The sequence below is a fragment of the Sceloporus occidentalis genome, unplaced genomic scaffold (assembly GCF_023333645.1).
Source record: "Sceloporus occidentalis isolate IW3139 unplaced genomic scaffold, rSceOcc1.0.p SCAF_375, whole genome shotgun sequence".
NCBI classification, from domain to species: Eukaryota; Metazoa; Chordata; class Lepidosauria; order Squamata; family Phrynosomatidae; genus Sceloporus; species Sceloporus occidentalis.
The window spans coordinates 381,430-399,433 of record NW_028317355.1 but is presented as its reverse complement, the minus strand read 5'-3'; the positions used below and the strand labels follow the sequence as shown (position 1 = coordinate 399,433).

The 18,004-nt window shown below is 39.7% G+C and overlaps 1 protein-coding gene across 1 annotated transcript; it reads left to right on the top strand.

The window, feature by feature from the left end:
• Positions 1–4,663: 4,663 nt before the first annotated feature.
• LOC149273459 (cathepsin D-like) lies at positions 4,664–12,730 on the top strand. The gene is made up of 9 exons (XM_089506286.1): positions 4,664–4,725; positions 6,113–6,269; positions 6,889–7,012; positions 8,249–8,367; positions 8,519–8,718; positions 10,380–10,502; positions 10,902–11,046; positions 11,699–11,797; positions 12,569–12,730. Exons 1-9 carry the CDS (start codon positions 4,664–4,666, stop codon positions 12,728–12,730), a joined length of 1,191 nt encoding a protein of 396 aa, XP_089362412.1.
• Positions 12,731–18,004: the final 5,274 nt, after the last annotated feature.

The following is an 18,004-nucleotide window of genomic DNA, read 5'->3' as shown; positions in this document are numbered from 1 at the left end:
ATGGAATGCTAATGTTTATTATTATTATTATTATTATTGTTATTATTATTGTTGTCGTTGTTATTATTTTATTTAACAATGCATAATTTACAATTTACAACAATGTAAACAGAACATAATAAGCAGTATTGCATCATATTACAACTTGGACTCAGAGACCCAACAAGACAAGCTGTATAAAAATAAAATAAAAAATAAAAATATATATAATTAATTGATTTATATAGCACTATCATATTCTGCAGCGCTGTACAATGGGATATATAAATATATAATTTATTTACTTATAATTTAGATTGTAAGCTCTACAGGACAGGGACCCCCTTTCTTAATCTACTGCACTTCTATATTATACAGTAATGTGTAAGTAAGTACACCTGCCAGCCCTTAATAAATAAACATATACATACATACATCTATATCGTCATTATTGACGTTACTCTGGGAATGCAGATTTTCTTTAATACAGGGGTTTTTAACCAGCTGGGATTTTTCTCCCGGTCATCGGGACATATCGACAGTATTCCCATGCCATAAAATTAATTAGGGTCCGTAAAAGATGGGTCTAATATTAACAAAGACATGACGGCGTCTCCTTCAGAATCTGGAGGGTACACGTTAAGTTACGTGTGTAAATGAGTCATATGTATGTGAATTTAACCCCTAAAGGACAATGGGCGGTCCCAAAACCCATTGAAAACAATACATTTTGAGCCCGTACATGTACGGGCTTTGTCATTAAGGGGTTAAATCCCTGAGGATTAATTAACTTTGTCTATCAAACAACAAAGGGACATTGATTCGCCCACCGTCGTCTCATGCTCCGGGAACAAAGTATTTTAAAGAGGACAAGAGCTCTTGCTGAAGATATTCAGAATTTTTATGATTTTTTCGTAAAAAATGAAGAAAAAATTGAACTGAAAAACCATCAATTAAAATGACCACAAAATAAATAGAATTCTAATTATTTAAAAAGGAATGCAAAATTTGTGGTGGGGGGGTTTAGTGGGGAGCATGAAATAAAAAAACAACATTATGGCCATGAATTTTTGGAAGGTACCAATGATTGTTAATAAAACACTACAGTTAAATATATAAAGGGGATCTCTCACTATATTTTTTTATTACTAGTATTACTTTGAAAGGACAGCTTTTTAACATATATAAGGTTTTTGACATCTGCGTATTTGCTTATTTATATATGTTTTGGCCTTGTTATTTTAGCCCCGTGAATATATGCACTTTAACGTATATAATAGTTTTGTGGTAGATTTTTGTGGGGTTGCCCTTGCAAATCCACGAGGGGCTTCTGCAGAATAATCCTAAATACAGGCTGTTTAAAGGGCAGAGATGGCACAGACAGGCTGTTTGGGGCAGACATGGCACAGACGGGCTGTTTTAGGTAGAGAGGTGGCACAGGCAGGCTGTTTAAAGGGCAGGGGTTGGCACAGGCAGGCTATTTAGGAGCAGAGATGGCACATGCAGTCTGTTTAGGGGCATAGATAGCACAGGTAGGCTGTTTAGGAGCAGATGTGGCACATGTGGGCTGTTTGGGGGCACAGACAAGCTGTTTGATGACAATGATGGCACAGACAAGGTACTTTGGTGCACTGACAATCTGCCTAGGGCAAAGATGGCACAGACAAGCTGTTTGGGGCAAAGGTAGTACTGTGGGACATGTTGTCTGTTAAGCTGGGGTGGGGGTTTGCACTGTGGCCATGGTTTCTAGCCACACTCCTCATGTGGTAACTTGACCATGCAACAAAATAGGGTCTGGTGTTGAAATATTTGCAGGGCTGCAAAGAATTGTTGGACCATGGATGAGGGCAGCTTTAGGGCTGCAGCTTCCACATCAGGTATTTTTTTCTGGTTTTGGGGAATGCATACTTAAGTATTCACAATAAACTGTCCATTAAAGTCCTTATCATACCATCTTGTTGTGAGCAATAGAACATCTCAGTCTTAACCACCCATATAGACTTTTTTAATTAAAGGGTGTCTAAGGGGGCAGGACTTTATTGGATAAGCAGGACTTCATTAGCATTGCCATAAAGCGTTGTGTTTATGTTTCGAATTACACCAAAATGCTCAAAGAATGGTAATTATTTTCCAGCGAGGCTTTCAAATCCAAAACAAAGTAAGATGTTAGAGTATTTCCAGTATTATTACCAGTAATGGACTATTTCTTCCTCGCTAGCTGTAAGGGGGAATTAATTAGTGGGAATTACATGTGGATCCCGTACCCTTGCGCTGTGACATTCGGGTCAAATCTTTGAATTTTTTGATAACGTTACTTTTTTCAGCCTGTTCTGTTAACTGGTGTTTTTTCATCTTTGTTCTCCTTGTTCATTTTTTATCAGACAGCCGGTTAGTAATTACGTGTTCATATCCTTATGGCAAAAAAAAGCATCGCCATTGATCTTATTGTCCAATTATTGTATAATTTGAAATGACTAATCTGCCTTTTTTTCTGTTTTACCGTAAGATTAAAGAGATGGCACAAAACGATTGCACAGTAGACCAGGGGCGTTCCGCACCTCGACCGATTTATTAAAGGAACCATGCCCCATTTATTTTTTAAATGTCTAGCAACTTATTCTATTATTTTATATTTCTTATAATTCCTGTTTCTTATGTATTTTCTCCTATTTCTTTAATTTTATTAACTTAATAAAAGCAAAATAAAATCCAAGATGGGAAGCACCACACTGAGCTGATGCTTTACGGCGATGCTAATGAAGTCCGTTCCTCCATAGACCTTCATTAGTCAGAGAGTCCGACTGGGTGATTAAGACTGAGCCATTCTATTGTTTCCCCACAGGCAGTATGATAAGGAGTCGGGGTGTTTAGTAGATCGGGGCTCAGATAACAGAGCGAGAACTCATACAAACGGCTGATATGCAGCTGCCTGAAAACATTATATTATGGGGCAAGAATTCTACTACTGGTTTAAAAACGAAAACAGCAAAATATTTTTGAAAATATATTTTTCTTCTGACACCAGAAATAAAAAATTTTTTTACACCTGAACACTAAGCACAGATGTTGTATACAAGCTGTAAATAAGTAAATTATAAAGCCATATGGTATGCTGGACCCTTCTGAATTTCAGCTATTTAATGCTTTTATTTATTAATTTTATTTCTTTTCTTTGCCGAAACCTGTTCGGCGGTCATCATTAAAAAAATAAAATTGGTCCAAATTCCCAGACCTCCCTCTGGTCTCGATCTCGGACAGCGCAACTCACACCACAAATACATTGCCAGGGTAATTCATACACACCGGGAATCACACCATCGCCTTATGTTTTTATTACACATTGATGTTATTTTATTAAAGCACTGAGGACTAATTTCACTTAATGAAGCTTTGAGGGTTTTTTTTTCAAATATTTCTATTCATTTTTTTGCCTCACTGTGGGGCAGCTTTTGAAAAAAAAAAAAAAAGAGCTAATTAGAATTAACTATAATAATAATAATAATAATAATAATAATAATAATAAGGTTACGCAGTTGGCGTTTCCTATGTTAAATAGAAAATGTATTGATTTTCTTCCCTTCCTTCTCTTGTTGTATTTGTGTCATTATCTGGGTGCTAATTAATGGCTTCATGTGTAGTTTTTTTTTTAACCAAAGGTCCTAAGTTTTGGACTTTTGGTTAATGCCAATCTTTCATTTTCCCCATTGTTTACATTTTAGTTAGATACACTAAATTAACAGATGTAATGCGGTTTACGGACTGAAATAAGCAATATTATATATCAGAAACCCCCCTCAGGTATTTACCAAGGGAGCAGCCATCTAAACCCTCTGTTCCCATGATCTCCATGATTATTCCTCCTCATTAAGTCATCTGTCTCTGATTCTTGTTGATTGGTTCAGACAGGCTTTGCTGTGACGATTTCAGGATGAGGTTGTGCCTCACTGAGACAAAAATATCCGCTTACCCAACGCGTTTAAATTATAAAAGTGAAAAGCCAGAATAAAAATCTATAGACAGTTTTAACGAGTGACTTTATTTACGGCAAATGCTGCGATGGCAACCGTTCTACTTCAAAGGAAAAGACAATCAGCAAAAGACACAACATTTAATTGCCACTTTCATGTTTGTCTTACACTGTCTGACTCTGCCACCTGTGCTGGGAACCCATTCCATACACCAACGTCATAGTAGCCAAGCAGATATCTTTATATGTGAGCTGTGAACAGTTCTGGTGGTAAAAGCGTAGCAATCGTTAGGATCATCCGACCGGTTTTCACTTCTGAATAAGAAGGGTTAATGAGCAGTGACCCGCTTCCTGATTTCACTAAGCAGCTCGATGCCGTTATTAGTCAGCGGCAGCGCGTGGCTCTCGTGATTAGTCACACGGCATGCGGCCTCCCACCACCCCATACTCTAAAGGCTACTGTTTACTGACGGCCGAGACGGCCAATAATTCAACCCCAAAACAAAACCCACAGCTGAAAACAACCCCCCACCCCTTCAGGGAAAAGAGAAAAAAAAAGAAGCAACGGATACTTGTTGAGGTTGCAAAAAGTTAATAAGAGGAAGTCAACAGACGAGAAGAAAGAAACTTGTTACAAAGTTTCCATTTCAGACTCTACAAGACTCTTAACACAAGAACCCAGAAGACCAGAAGAAGACCCAGAAGACCAGACCCAACATGAAGACCACGCTGGTCCTCCTCCCATTACTCTTCTCACTAAGCACCGGTGACGTGATTAGGTAAGTGGCATCTGTCTACTCAACGGGGATTTAGCATTTTCAGTTGCAGAAGGTTATGACGTTTTAGCCGGCCGTCTTCTTCTGCATGGACCATGTTGATCCCGGTTTAGTTTTGTAGCCCCATGGCTACCAGGCCTTAAAGCCTCAGAATCCCAAAGCAAGACCCAAAGACTTTCCAGACGCAGCCACGACAGCCGGATCTGCCCCAGGGATTCTCTTTCCCGCGTTGGAGGACGTGAAGTCAACTGGCCAAAAATTGGAGTTTCTGGAGCAGATTGCCGATGAAACGCGTCTCTTACTTACTGTTTCCGTCATGGTCATTAGCAGGACGATTATGGAGGTCACAGAGCGCAACCCCGACTCTAAAATGAACTATTCTGGGGTTAGTGGGTAGGAATTTTTGGAGATTTTCTTGGGTCCAGAGTTCTCTGCAGTGTAAAATGGTGAATATTCAACACTTTAAAAAATAAAAAAATTAAAAAAAATAAAGAATAAAGTTTGGAAAATGAGCGAGGAATCTGAACACCAAATGTTCTGCAGAAGGGTCTTGCAGAAAAAGCCCTCGGTTATCTGCAGAAGCTTCTTCCGTGAGCTTTCAGGAAATTGCTACACAAAAATATATAAATCTCGCCAGACGGAAGAGTTTGCAGAGAAAGTTGCCAATATCTGAGTTTTTAAAAAAAATTCCATACATGGTTACTTTGTTTATAAAGAAATATAGAACATTTGATGGCCATTTGGCCCCTTTAGTCTGTATCTTACTTGGTTTCAGGCAGGGTACTGGCTGTCCGATGGGCCGCTTACCATCAGCGCCACACACTAACTCCAGCGGCAGACCGGGTGCTGCGTATCCAGCCGTCATTCCCATGCATGTTTTAATTAGATTTTAATGACTTTGTATCAATAAACACGGCCCATTGTAAATAGCGTTTAGAAGACTCTTTACACCTCGGCTGGTTGCTGGCTGACAACGCATTGGGCATCGTGGACAAAAAAATGGAAATCTTGGAAAAACCGAGTTGCGCTTTTATTGAAGAAACGTCCAGAGAACCTTGCGTTGCTATGAGGGTTGACAAGGTTTCAAGCTGAAACGAATAACGTGAATAGATGGAGTTCGACACATAGGGCCAGATGCGGAGTTTAAATAGAATTAGCGATCACACAAGTGCGGGATGGTTTCTAGAGCTAGCAGAATTAAGGGTTAATTCATTTATAGGCAATGGTAGGGATGTAGTATTGCATTTCTGTACATTTTGTTACAATATCCAGTTTCTTATACTTCTAGATCAGAATGTCCAGCTCTGTGATGACAATAATGATGACTTCAATCGGTGTTCTTAGTCTCGAACGTTCTCTCATATCAATGTTTTTTTACGTGCTCGTTCAGGATCCCGTTAAAGAAGTTTAAAACCATCAGACACGCGATGAGCGAGGGGATGTCCATGGAGGAGCTCAAACGCCGAGGGTCAGAGGTGGAAACCCTGAAACACAAGCCAGTTCCTCGAGTGACCGAGTTCCCGGAGAAACTCACCAACTACCTGGATGTGAGTTTGGTTAAAGTCTAATGTCCCTGACACCCCCTACTATAGAAGAAAACATATTAACGTGCTCTGTGAGTAACCCTACAAGCTGCCTTCTTCCTCTATGACCTGACATTTCTTAACATTGATTGGTTACTTGAAGCTGTCAATCAGTGGCAGGAAAGGACTTCCATTGAACTCTACAGGAACAGTTTCCTGTTACTAATTGACAGTTCAAGGAGCCAATCAGGGGTTAGAAGGTGCTCCTACTGAAGTCAGTGGGAAGACCCCTGGTTACTGAAGGGCTTTCTCCTTCTGTATCCGTAAAACATTGGTGAAGACCTCAATTCTAAGAGTAACAACAGTAACATCCTCACCGGAACATCTTCACTCATATATCCCCAAAGGAGATAGACGGAGATAATTGACGTTTTGGTGTTACAAGCAGAGTTTTTTTTTACGCCATGGGCCTTGTAGCTATGGAGGTGGACCCACTGAGGTCACGCTTGCATAACATCTGTCCCACTTCTTCTCAGTGGTGGCAATGATGGAAAAAAATCAATGGCGTCATTCCATAATTATTATTTTTAAGGTACGTTTTTCTGGATACTGTCACTTACGTTTTTTTGGGGTTTTTTTTCAGGCTCAGTACTACGGAGAAATCTCTATAGGAACCCCACCACAAACCTTTTCCGTGATCTTTGACACCGGCTCTTCTAATCTGTGGGTCCCCTCCATACATTGCTCCTTTTTTGATATCGCTTGTTGTAAGTAACAATTTGAAAAACCAAAAAAAAAAAAAAAAGATTTTCTACATTCCGCACCTTGAGGTCGTGTTAAATATTCTCATTTTCTCTCAAGGAAACCACTCAGGAACCTGTATTTATTAACAAATAATTTATTTACGGAGTTTCATTAGGAACATAAATTGTCTTTAGAAATGCCTACCGTCTCTCGGGGTCCAATGAAGCGTTTTCTTGGGCCTAGAGATGCTCGAGAGTAATTCACCTTCGCAAGAGTTACTGTAACGAGTCCAAACGGAGCGTCTTCTTCAAGCTTTCACGGATTAGATCATCGGACGTTAGAAAGAGAGGGCACTTCACAGAGCACCAGCTCTGAGCAGGCTCTCCTTTGCCTTTTTTTCCGACCCGTGGAGGCTTAGATATATGGCTCAGACGCGGCGCTGAAGTTCATTTAAATTCCGCTCTAATGGTGCAGTCTCTGCAAGAATAAAAAAAAAGGTTATTGAGGCAAATGCAGGAAATCAAAGCACTTACAATCGTTCCGCTCTCTGCTTTAATTTCTCTTTAGCAAGGTATACAATATATATATATATTTGGTTAACACACAATAAAGAAATGGCCTCCATTAAAGTGAAGGACAGGGGTAAGTAACTACCGGTTATATAAGAGAGCACTAGAAGGTCCACTGTAGACAGTTGGGAGTTCCTTTTGAATGTCCTCTCTCTAATTTCCCAACCTTTACATTTGTCCCTCTGATTTCAAGAGGTCCCTCTGATTTCAAGAGGTCTCTCTGATTTCAAGAGATCTTTCGGTGAACTTGTTAGTCTAGTTGTGAACGGAGGCATTGGGATCTGATGTCGCTCCCCAACTCCCCAATACAGTAGAAGATGGATCCATATCAACCTGTTTCTTATTAATAGTTAATTCCTCATTGTAATATTTATTTTCCCTTCAAATATGGATACTGGATAGTGTTATGTGGGCCTAAAGTGGCCCTGACAGCCGGACACCACTTTTAAGCATGGGCTATTATCCTTATGCCACTGCCTTCAGAAGTTTGCTGCCCTAGTGGCCAACCAGTGGTAGTGCAGTTTCATGCGCAACTGCCTGTACAAACCATTTATTGGTGTTCAATGCTAAATAATGTTCTCTGTTAAGACCCATTGCATTTTTTTTAATGTAGAATAGTTCATTTTATAAACCATTTTCCTTTATTACATTTCTCAAGGATATTTTTTTTTTTATTCCTCTTTTATCCAGGGTTTCATAGAAAATACGACTCTGGGAAATCCAGCTCCTACAAGGAAAATCACACAGATTTCTCCATCCACTATGGAACGGGGAGCCTCGCGGGATTCCTGAGTCAGGACACGGTTACAGTACGTGTTCACTCCATAAGTGCAGACAGACCAAGAGGATGGTGTTTTTTCATATTTTTTATTATAGGTCATTTAAATGTGGTTGACTTTTAGTATTTATGTTCATTCCTTTGGTTCTCATCTCCATTGTAATGGTTGATCTCGTTGACAGATCGGTGACCTAAAGACCCAGAACCAAACCTTCGCCGAAGCTGTCAAACAGCCAGGCATCGTGTTCGTTGCTGCTCGTTTTGATGGCATTCTGGGGATGGCGTACCCAAATATCTCTGTTGACGGGGTGCTGCCAGTTTTTGATAACATGATGCGGCAGAAGCTGGTAGAAAAGAATGTATTCTCATTTTACCTAAACAGGTTAGTGAATAGTACCCCATTTTAATTTCCTATCTTGCGTTAAGAGTGTATTGGGTCAACAGGAGGATGGCTATACAGCAAATGTTATGACCTCCAATGGTCTCCTCACAAAAAGACCTCTGGTGATTAGGAAAAGTTCATTAGGGTTCCTAAGATGATTTCCACTGGTTCTAAAGGTTCTTGTACCTTATTTAAAGAAGTACAATAACGCACTCTCTCTGATGACCTGCTCATTAATAGGACTGTGCAAAGAACAAGAGGTCATCCATTAAGGCTTGGAGAATTGAGTCTTTTCTCAAAGCAGTGGGGGGGGGGAATGGTTCTTTACAGTAAGGACAGTAAACATGTGCAATCCACTCCCCACAGAGATCCCATAGATGCCTTTAAATACAGACTGGAGAGTATATAATATGAAGAACATACAAGGATATAATTGGCTATAAGGACAGAGTTAGGTATATCTTGTTGATCCAACGAGAGATCAGGTGCCATTTTTCCCCTTTTTGAAGGACGATTGAAAAATCGCTTCAATGCACGGCTTTTGCCTTCTTCTGGATCAACATTTGTGTCTTTTTTAAGCCTAAATTAATATAGCTAGTTAGATGGAGGGTAATTTGGGTTCAATTCTATCCTCGATCTGTATAATGGAAGAGGCTAAGGAATGGTAGGATAGGACCCCTTTAAGGCAGAATAGGTCGATGGCTGCCAGTAGCCATGGAGTCAAACGTAGCCGGGTCAAAAGCAGAAGTACCTGGATATCAAGCCAAATCGGTAGACACGAATTAAGGTCAGGACAAGCTAAGCGAGCAGACGGGAGGACATTGGAGGGTGGCGATGGATTCCGCGTCGCGGGAGAAGCGGAACGTCAGAGGTAAGTCTTTAGATTAGTCAAGACAATTAGTCTATCTTCCCTCTTTGGAAAACAAGGATGCTAAAGGATTAACTTCATAGATATCACAAATAAGAGATCTATTTTCTCGGAACGAGAGAATACGAGACTTTGCTGCCCCTTTAATTTTCTGAATTCCATCCAGTGTGTCAGAATTCCGTCCTAAATTATGTGTCAGGATTCATTCCATCATCAAAAACACAGAATCAGGAGACCTGCCTCTTCTAATCGATCAATACACCACGCTCATGTAAATTGCCTTGTCAGGCATTCACTCAGACATTAGCATCTCTTTTTCGTAAAATACTTTCAAATATAGGACATTTGGTGGTCATCATATATTTAAACATTAACCGTTCAGCAGGAAAATAAAATGCCCTGATGTGTTTTTCATCCGATTCCATCATGACCATTTTGTGCCGAATCACATTAGCAGTCAAAGTGCCCAACGGTGTCAAGATGGTTAATTTTTTATTTTATTACCGGTAGTTTATGACTAAATACATAATGATCTAATTCTATAAGACCAGGCCTGGACTGACCTTGGGACGCACCAGCCAAATTTAAGGTGCACCATTGCTCAATACCGCCACCTACCAACCTACCTTTAAATCTGCACTCATAAAGGGCGGTAGACAGTGATCGTTATCTGAGTCAAATATCAAAGGTTTTTATACATCACGGTTTATCAAACAATTATTATCTTATTGTTTGTGAATTAATTAAAAGAGATCAGTGGCATTGATAACTGCTTGTATTTGTTTTTGTGAAGGGATCCCACCGCAGCAGTTGGAGGTGAACTTCTTCTGGGTGGTACTGACCCAAAATACTACACCGGAGACTTTCATTATCTAAATGTCACACGCATGGCTTACTGGCAGATCAAAGCAAACGAGTAAGTAGCAACCTGCTCCGCCGTATTTAATCATGGACATTCCAACCTGTAGCCATCATTCCGTGATCCATCTACCATATGCAACACCATGGATGGTACCTACATGACTTTCATGCCAAGGTAAAGACAACAAACCTTATTATTGACCCAGGAGTTTATCAGACAATAGTTACATGCTTGTAAGAGTATGGAAACAGAATTGTACCTAGAAACCTAAATGAATAAGTAGCTTGGCCCTAACCTAGGTCATAAGAACCTTACCATCCACTGGTAAGCAGGCAAGGTCTCCAGGGCCATTTCATGGTGACTCTCCAGGCCAACACAAGAGAGAAAGAGTTAAAAATCTCTAAATTCAAGATAAAACGCCTTGTATGCATCATTGTTATTTTATTTACCCAGGGTGAATGTTGGTAACGAGCTCACTCTCTGCAAGGGAGGCTGCCAGGCCATTGTAGACACCGGGACTTCTTTAATTACGGGACCTGTTGAAGAAATTCGGGCTCTTCACAAAAAAATAGGAGCTTTGCCACTTTTCAATGGCGAGGTAGTCATCAAGTTTCCAAAGCATCCAACACAAACCATTGCTACACATAGATGCCCAACCTGGTCCTACCCATCTACATATTCATTAGGTAAAGTTGGCATTAGGTAAAGTTGGCACTAGTCCTTCAAGTCCTCTGCGGTGTCTTCCTTATATTCTTGTGATATTCTATTATATTCTTCATTATATTCTTCAATCCTGTCCTAAACCATGTTTATAAGTAAATCTGACATCATTAAGAGATACAGACACAACCCCTCTGATATGAAAAGGATTCGAATATTGCGCAATAACCAAAATGGCAGAATCCCAGGAGCGAGATTTACCATTTTAATCTGCGACATTCCATAATTGCTTCCTACATGCATTATTAAGTGTGTTATTAAACTTTCATGACAATATTATATATGTTTATAGTGTAATTAAACTGTATAGAAATGTTTGTGGATCAATAAAGTAATCAGGTAGCGAAGGGCGGTGTGTGACCATGATCCATATGGGACCGTTGATGGTTGGTTTGGACCCATGTGTATATAGCTATAAAGGTATTGCTTTTGTAGACCTGGATGAACATTAATGTAATGTGTTCTGTGATCGAGTTAGCGTATTATTCAGCTTGGATTCACATTTATGTATTATTTTTTTTTTTCTCCAGTATATGATATTATGCAATAAGATTGTATCTCTTCCTACCGTTTCGTTTAATCTCGGAGGAGTGCAATACAACCTCACAGGATCCCAGTATGTGCTCAAGGTAAGGGTTTAAAACTAAACAAGATCACGTATAGAGATTTATAGTGGTTTACGTTGAGAAAAATACTTGCGTCCATCAAGCTCACCCCTTTTCCTATTCCTTGTTTACCGTTGTTGATCCAAAAGAAGGCAAAAAAACCCCCATATGTCAGCAATTTCCAGTTGTGCTTTCAATGGGGGACGCCCCCATTTCTCTAATGTCATAGCCTTCTTTTCAAATGACCCCAGGCCCAAATGAAAGCACCTCAGCATTGCAGCCATGCACACAGCCCCTAGGCCACATTGCAAGGACACCTAATCGTCAGGGTTGGCTTGGGGTTATGTCTAGATAGATACTATGTCTAGATACTGTGATGTGATGACATTCTACTCTTCCTTGCCCCTGATCCGTAATAATGTCACAAGCCACTCTGAAATTTATTGCAAGTGATCACTTATACTGCCTGTAAACATCCCCTACCTGTGATCCTTAATTTGATGAGTAATCAGAGATATATCCATTTTTTATAAGTTTCATCATCCACAGATCAATTTTTTGGTGGTGAAATTAAACCTATCGGTGAACATTTGTAGTTATGGAATCTAGAGTTCTTCTTTCTTGCACCATTGTGTCTTTGATGCCTATGATCAAGCGTAATTGTTGTTGGGCGTGAAAGCTGAGGTGCCCGGTGGTCGGCTTTGGAGACGTTTTCAGCTTTGAAAGTTGTGTCTTTGACCAATTCTTTCGGGATTAATGGATTTGTGCTAATGATGTTATTTCTGCTGCACACAGATAACAACGATGGGACACACAATTTGTCTTAGTGGTTTCATGGGACTGGACATTCCCCCTCCTGCTGGTCCTTTGTGGATCCTTGGAGATGTCTTCATTGGCCAATATTACACAGTCTTTGATCGGGACAACAACCGCGTGGGATTTGCAAAATCTAAATAATCTCAGCAATTAGATTCAACTGGTCTCCTTTTTGGACCAACAATGGTTAAGAATTACAACCTGGCTTTGACTTTAAATCCGTCACATCCGCCTACAATTAAAACTTCCCGTAAAGAGTTTTCTTTGCGAAAATTATGTGTTTTTTTAAGATTTAATACAAAACGATCAGTTGTTAAGTGGATAATCAAATAAATATTTAACAGCAGATGTTCAATATATATATATATATACTAGAAATTAAAAAAAGCTTTTACAGTATATCTGTACTCTTCCGGTCAATATATATATATATATATATATACGGTATATCTGATAGATGGTGGAATAGAATGATGGGTTTACCAGGAACTGGCGGATGATGTGAAATTGTGTAATAGTTTATAAAAAGATCTTTTTAGAAAAAAACAACAGGTAAAAAAATAAGTTACAATCCTCAGATGTGATTGATCATGATTCTCTTTCAAGACGATTGCATGTGATTCCCGGCTTTAGCTTGTGATTGGAATCTGTATTGATTGACAACTCGTCTTAATGAGTTAATGGAAGGGCTTTCAAACCACTGTTTTGGTAATTTTTTAAATATATTTTAAAGGGGAAATAACCAAATATGTCGAGTGTGACCTTTTAACTGCCGTCAGTTTCTATAATAAAGATACTTCTGTCAGTGAATCCAGCCCAATATTTTGTGACGGTTCTACTTACTTGGTCTGATACATCTTTGTCGGGTTTAAGCTCTGCTGACATGGACGTCAAGACCTACGGCTCTCCATGTTGCAAGGACTAGAAGAAATATCAAATTCTAGAAGCACAGACCATAGGTTACCTGTTAAACTGTGGTTGCAAGTAGACCTGTGCAAATGGGCCAAAAAACGCATGGAGAAGACAAATTATTCGGTTGGGTTTTGGCCCATTCGTTTTCAAACAACAAATTACATTCCCTGCCCATTGGGTTTGGCCGAAAATTCGATAGGCATTTTTGATTCGGGAATGAAATTCGTTGCCCGATGCCACATTCATTCACACTCTCTCATTCGTTCATTCTCCTCCTCACACTTACAGAGAGTGAACGAGAATGAGAGTGAGTGTGTCAGAGAGTGAATGTGGGCCCATGAATTTCAGATGAAAATTCAGAGCTTTTTTCTTTGTTTTCATCCAATTCAGTGGGTGGGGGATCTGGCCTTGTTTCGGGGCTTCGTACAAAATTACCAAAATTTGGTAAATTAGCAATTTTTACAAATCCGAATGCACAAGTCTAGTTACAAGGGCCATCAAAACTATGAGTAGATACATTCTAATGGACACTTAATTAAGAAGGAGAAAAATATCTTGGCTTCCTCTTAAAATATTTATGTTTCGTCCTTCCATCAGAATTTTATGTCCTGGTTTTGCTCTGGTTCTGCACCTGAATTTTTTATATTTGATTATAAAAAAAAAACCTAATCTGCACAAGCGTTCGGGAAGTAAGATGAAATGCGCGTCTGCCTGTCACGTCTTCATCCGCACTTACAGAGTTATGTTTTTATAAGTGAACGCTTTTAGTCAAAAGGCAGCTCGTTTGATCTCAGATGAAAATGTGCTGTTCGTGTGGTTGTTTAGGAAGAAGCCTTGTTGTCTGTATAATAAGGTAAACTACAAATGTTCCTGACATCAAAGAGGCGGAACAAACCAAGACAATTTTGCTGTGGATTGGAGATAACAAAACAAGGTCGAATTGTCAATTTTTTTAAGTCCCAAAAACCTACAATGGGGTAAAGAGGTCCTTGGGCTAATAAGGCTATGTGGTACCATATGGGAAGCAATGTGTGCCAGCACCTAGCTTGATATGTTGACGAGAAACAAGTATCTCTATCCATTTAACCCAAAAGACGAGCCAATGGCATGAACGCTAAACCAAGATTTCGCAGGAGAGCTGAGCTTTTCAACTCTCCGTATTCACCATGCATGATGGAGGGCCAACCTTGGGGACCTTTACCTGCAAGAAGGACTCTTCAGAAATGTCTTGTATCCCTCAAATGTTAAGACTCTTCACATTGTATACTTTAAAATCTTATCTCGGTTGGATGTTAGTATCATCACGCAGGTTTCTTACATCATCAAATGTTAGTGATGTCAATTCTTGACACCTTCTTGTAATAGGGGTTGTATTTTTTAATATTTAATATATTTTCATAATTCTTTCCACTGACATCTAAAATTTAAATATTTTTTTAATTAAATATAGCATTACAGTTTGAAAAATAGAACAGATGCCTATCTATCTCCATGCGTTGACTTTCATATAAAGACACGATGTGTAAAAACCCTAAATAGTAGACGTGGCTTCTACGTCACGGCTTTAATAAATCAACCCTAAAGTGTACACTAGTATTAAATGAAAATTAAATTGAAAAATGGTTACTATTTGATTATGGCGTGAAAGGCAGTGATAAAATAGTCCGTGACAGGAGAAGGCACAAGGACTCGCTAAAAGATGGAACATTTTCAGGCGGCTGACCTCATCTGAATCGGTCTGCGCTCCCACTTATTACATTTCTGACCTTGTATTCCCTTTTGCTTTGGATAACAAAGCCCTGTTATAAATAAGGTATGACTTTTCATATTTTATTCATAGATTGCAAGATACGTGATGGTTACTTTTTGTTCGTATTTGGTGTTATGTGTGTTTGGGTGATTTCACGTCAGGTGGCAAGTCGAAAATGGAGCTATCATTAGGGTTGGTTCCATCTGCTGGTTCCAACGAAAGCCACTTGGAAAGTTCTTTAAAAGACCTTGGTGAGACCATTTTTTTTTTTACAAGAGTTGGAATTCAATCAGTTGTAGCAGACTTATTCTTGGAGACCTGCTTTTAAATGGGGATGCAGAAGGACTAATGAATGTCACTCAACTGTAGACCTCCCTATTGAAAGTCCATCCATTTCCACTCTTCTTTGGTCACAAATATCATTTATGGTTCTGCTAGCAGTTCCTGGAATTTTTTATTTTGTTTTAAGATTATATCTGTGTTTCTTGACGTCAGCAGCCCATCATTCTGGTCAAGAAATAGGTTCCAGAGCCCAAAAGACTACCAAGAAAACCTTTAGCTGCTCCTAAGGCTTCTTTGGACTGTGGGCAACAAGAACATTCTTCCAGGAGGCTTTAGTATGTTGGTAAAAGAGCACAAGCTCACCTGCCATACACTATAAGCACCCATTTTTGGGTTTTGGTTTCCATGGTAAAGGTTAATTGCGCGAGTCACAGATATTAATTTGTTCTGGAAGTCTAGCCGCTTTAGAATAGCTTTTTTTTCTTACCTCCCGTGAGATGCCTTGATGTAGCAGGTGTGCTTGCGTGCTTTGGCCATAATAGAATACTACCGCTTTCTGATTATGAAAAATATATATTTACAGGTTCGGATTTCCGCGTTGGTAATTTGCTCTTCTTTGTCTGTGATGGATTGGGTTGCAATGTGCATTTTTCACGTGCGGAACTGAGACATGACCGTGCACAGAAACGTCTTCTTTTACCCATGGAATGTTTATAATAACCTCGCTGTAGCTGTATTTAGATTATATCACCTCCTACATAGACCGCTGATGTGTTGGCAACATAAAAAAAAAGCAGTCGCTGATTCTGAACAGCCGTAGTGAATACCTCCTTAAAGACTCATACAAGCCCAAATAGTAAATACCTTTCAGCTGTGAAAAATTCACAATGAACAAGTTATCCTGGATTCGTAACAAAAACCCTTTCTCGCCTACGTACATCAAGCGGAACACCATGAGATAAAAGAGAGCTGAAAGAGAGCGGATTGGGCTGCGCTTGTGTTTTAATACGCTAAAAAAAAGTCAAAAGGGCAACAAAGGCAATCATATACAATCACGTCTTTAATCAGAGAATAATGGTTTTGGAATTTTTCCATACGCTACAAATACAGGATAATCATAGCCTATCATACGTTGCAGTAAGTGAGTCCACGGAACCCATTCCAGCCGGGAAGCCAAAATGTCAGCCCCATCCAAGCCACGGGATAAATGAATAATATGGTGGCATTGATAGGGATTTTCCAGTGGTGGGATCAAGTGCCCCTCTTGCCCCTGCACCCGATGCCCATGTACAGTTGCTGGTACCCACTGACATATAGACCTGCGTGTAGCGGCGGACAAGCCACTAAAACGTCTGGTTTCAACCATCTTGCCGTATAATGTGGGAGACCAGCCATGGGCAAGCAAGCCAACAACTACCATGCACCGGAGGTAATTCTGGACCAGACCATCATGGTTACTATCTACTGAGGAGTTTCTGTGGCCTGGATGGGTGGAAAAAATTTGGAAACCTTTGGTTTTTCTTTCACTTTCTCAGTTTGGCTCCAAGAGCCAAAATAAATCCTGCGTCATTGTCAAAGCTAATAGGGTTCTGGAGGAACCTCTGCTTGTGGACCTCCATAAATTCTCCAATCTCATGCTTGATGTCCCTCATCCTCGACAACATCCCTTCTTTTTACGCATCTCAATCTCCTGTCTCAATCTCCTATCTTAATGTCTCACTGTCTCCCTTCGCCCCAACATAGTGGGGCATAAGGACTTGTTGCACTAGGGACCCCGTTGTGCCTAGGGTAACTATCCTTTTACCCTACATTAAAGAAGACTATGACACCAAACTATTTATCTCACTCAACTCTATGTGTATATAAACCTTCAAATTAGTACAAGGGCACACCAAATGAGTACCCGCATGCAGTCATATCCATGCGCGGGGCAGGAAGGCATCTTTCACGCTATCGGGTCATGCCAGCATATCACTTTCATGGCTGTCAACGTACTATCCCTTCTTCTTCTTACCTTTCATCTCCCACCTTGATGGGCCAGATGTGCTACACTTTCGGTGGCCTTCGTAGGACCCCGAGGTCATTTACAAGACGTAAGCGTCAGGCTAATTAATTATTATACCATAATTATTAAATTTGAAGAATTCTTATAAAACCGACCGAAAATAACCACCAACATTAATTCAATTACTTGCGGAAAAACATTGAAGCAACCCAACAATGACAAATGACATTTGTCCTTCCTTTTATGTTTTCGTTAAAAAAACAAAAAAAAACAAAAGTTGTTTGTTCTTTTTGTCCCCGAGCCAATCAAATCACTTGCTATTCTTGCAGCGCACCCCTTTTGTGCGATTTATCTAACTGCATTTTAATGAATTAGACTTTAATGCAGACTCCTGCTTTTAAATGTCAAAATACCCTTGTTTTCACCTTGTGGCCAAAGTAATATCTTTCCAAGCGTATCTATAATT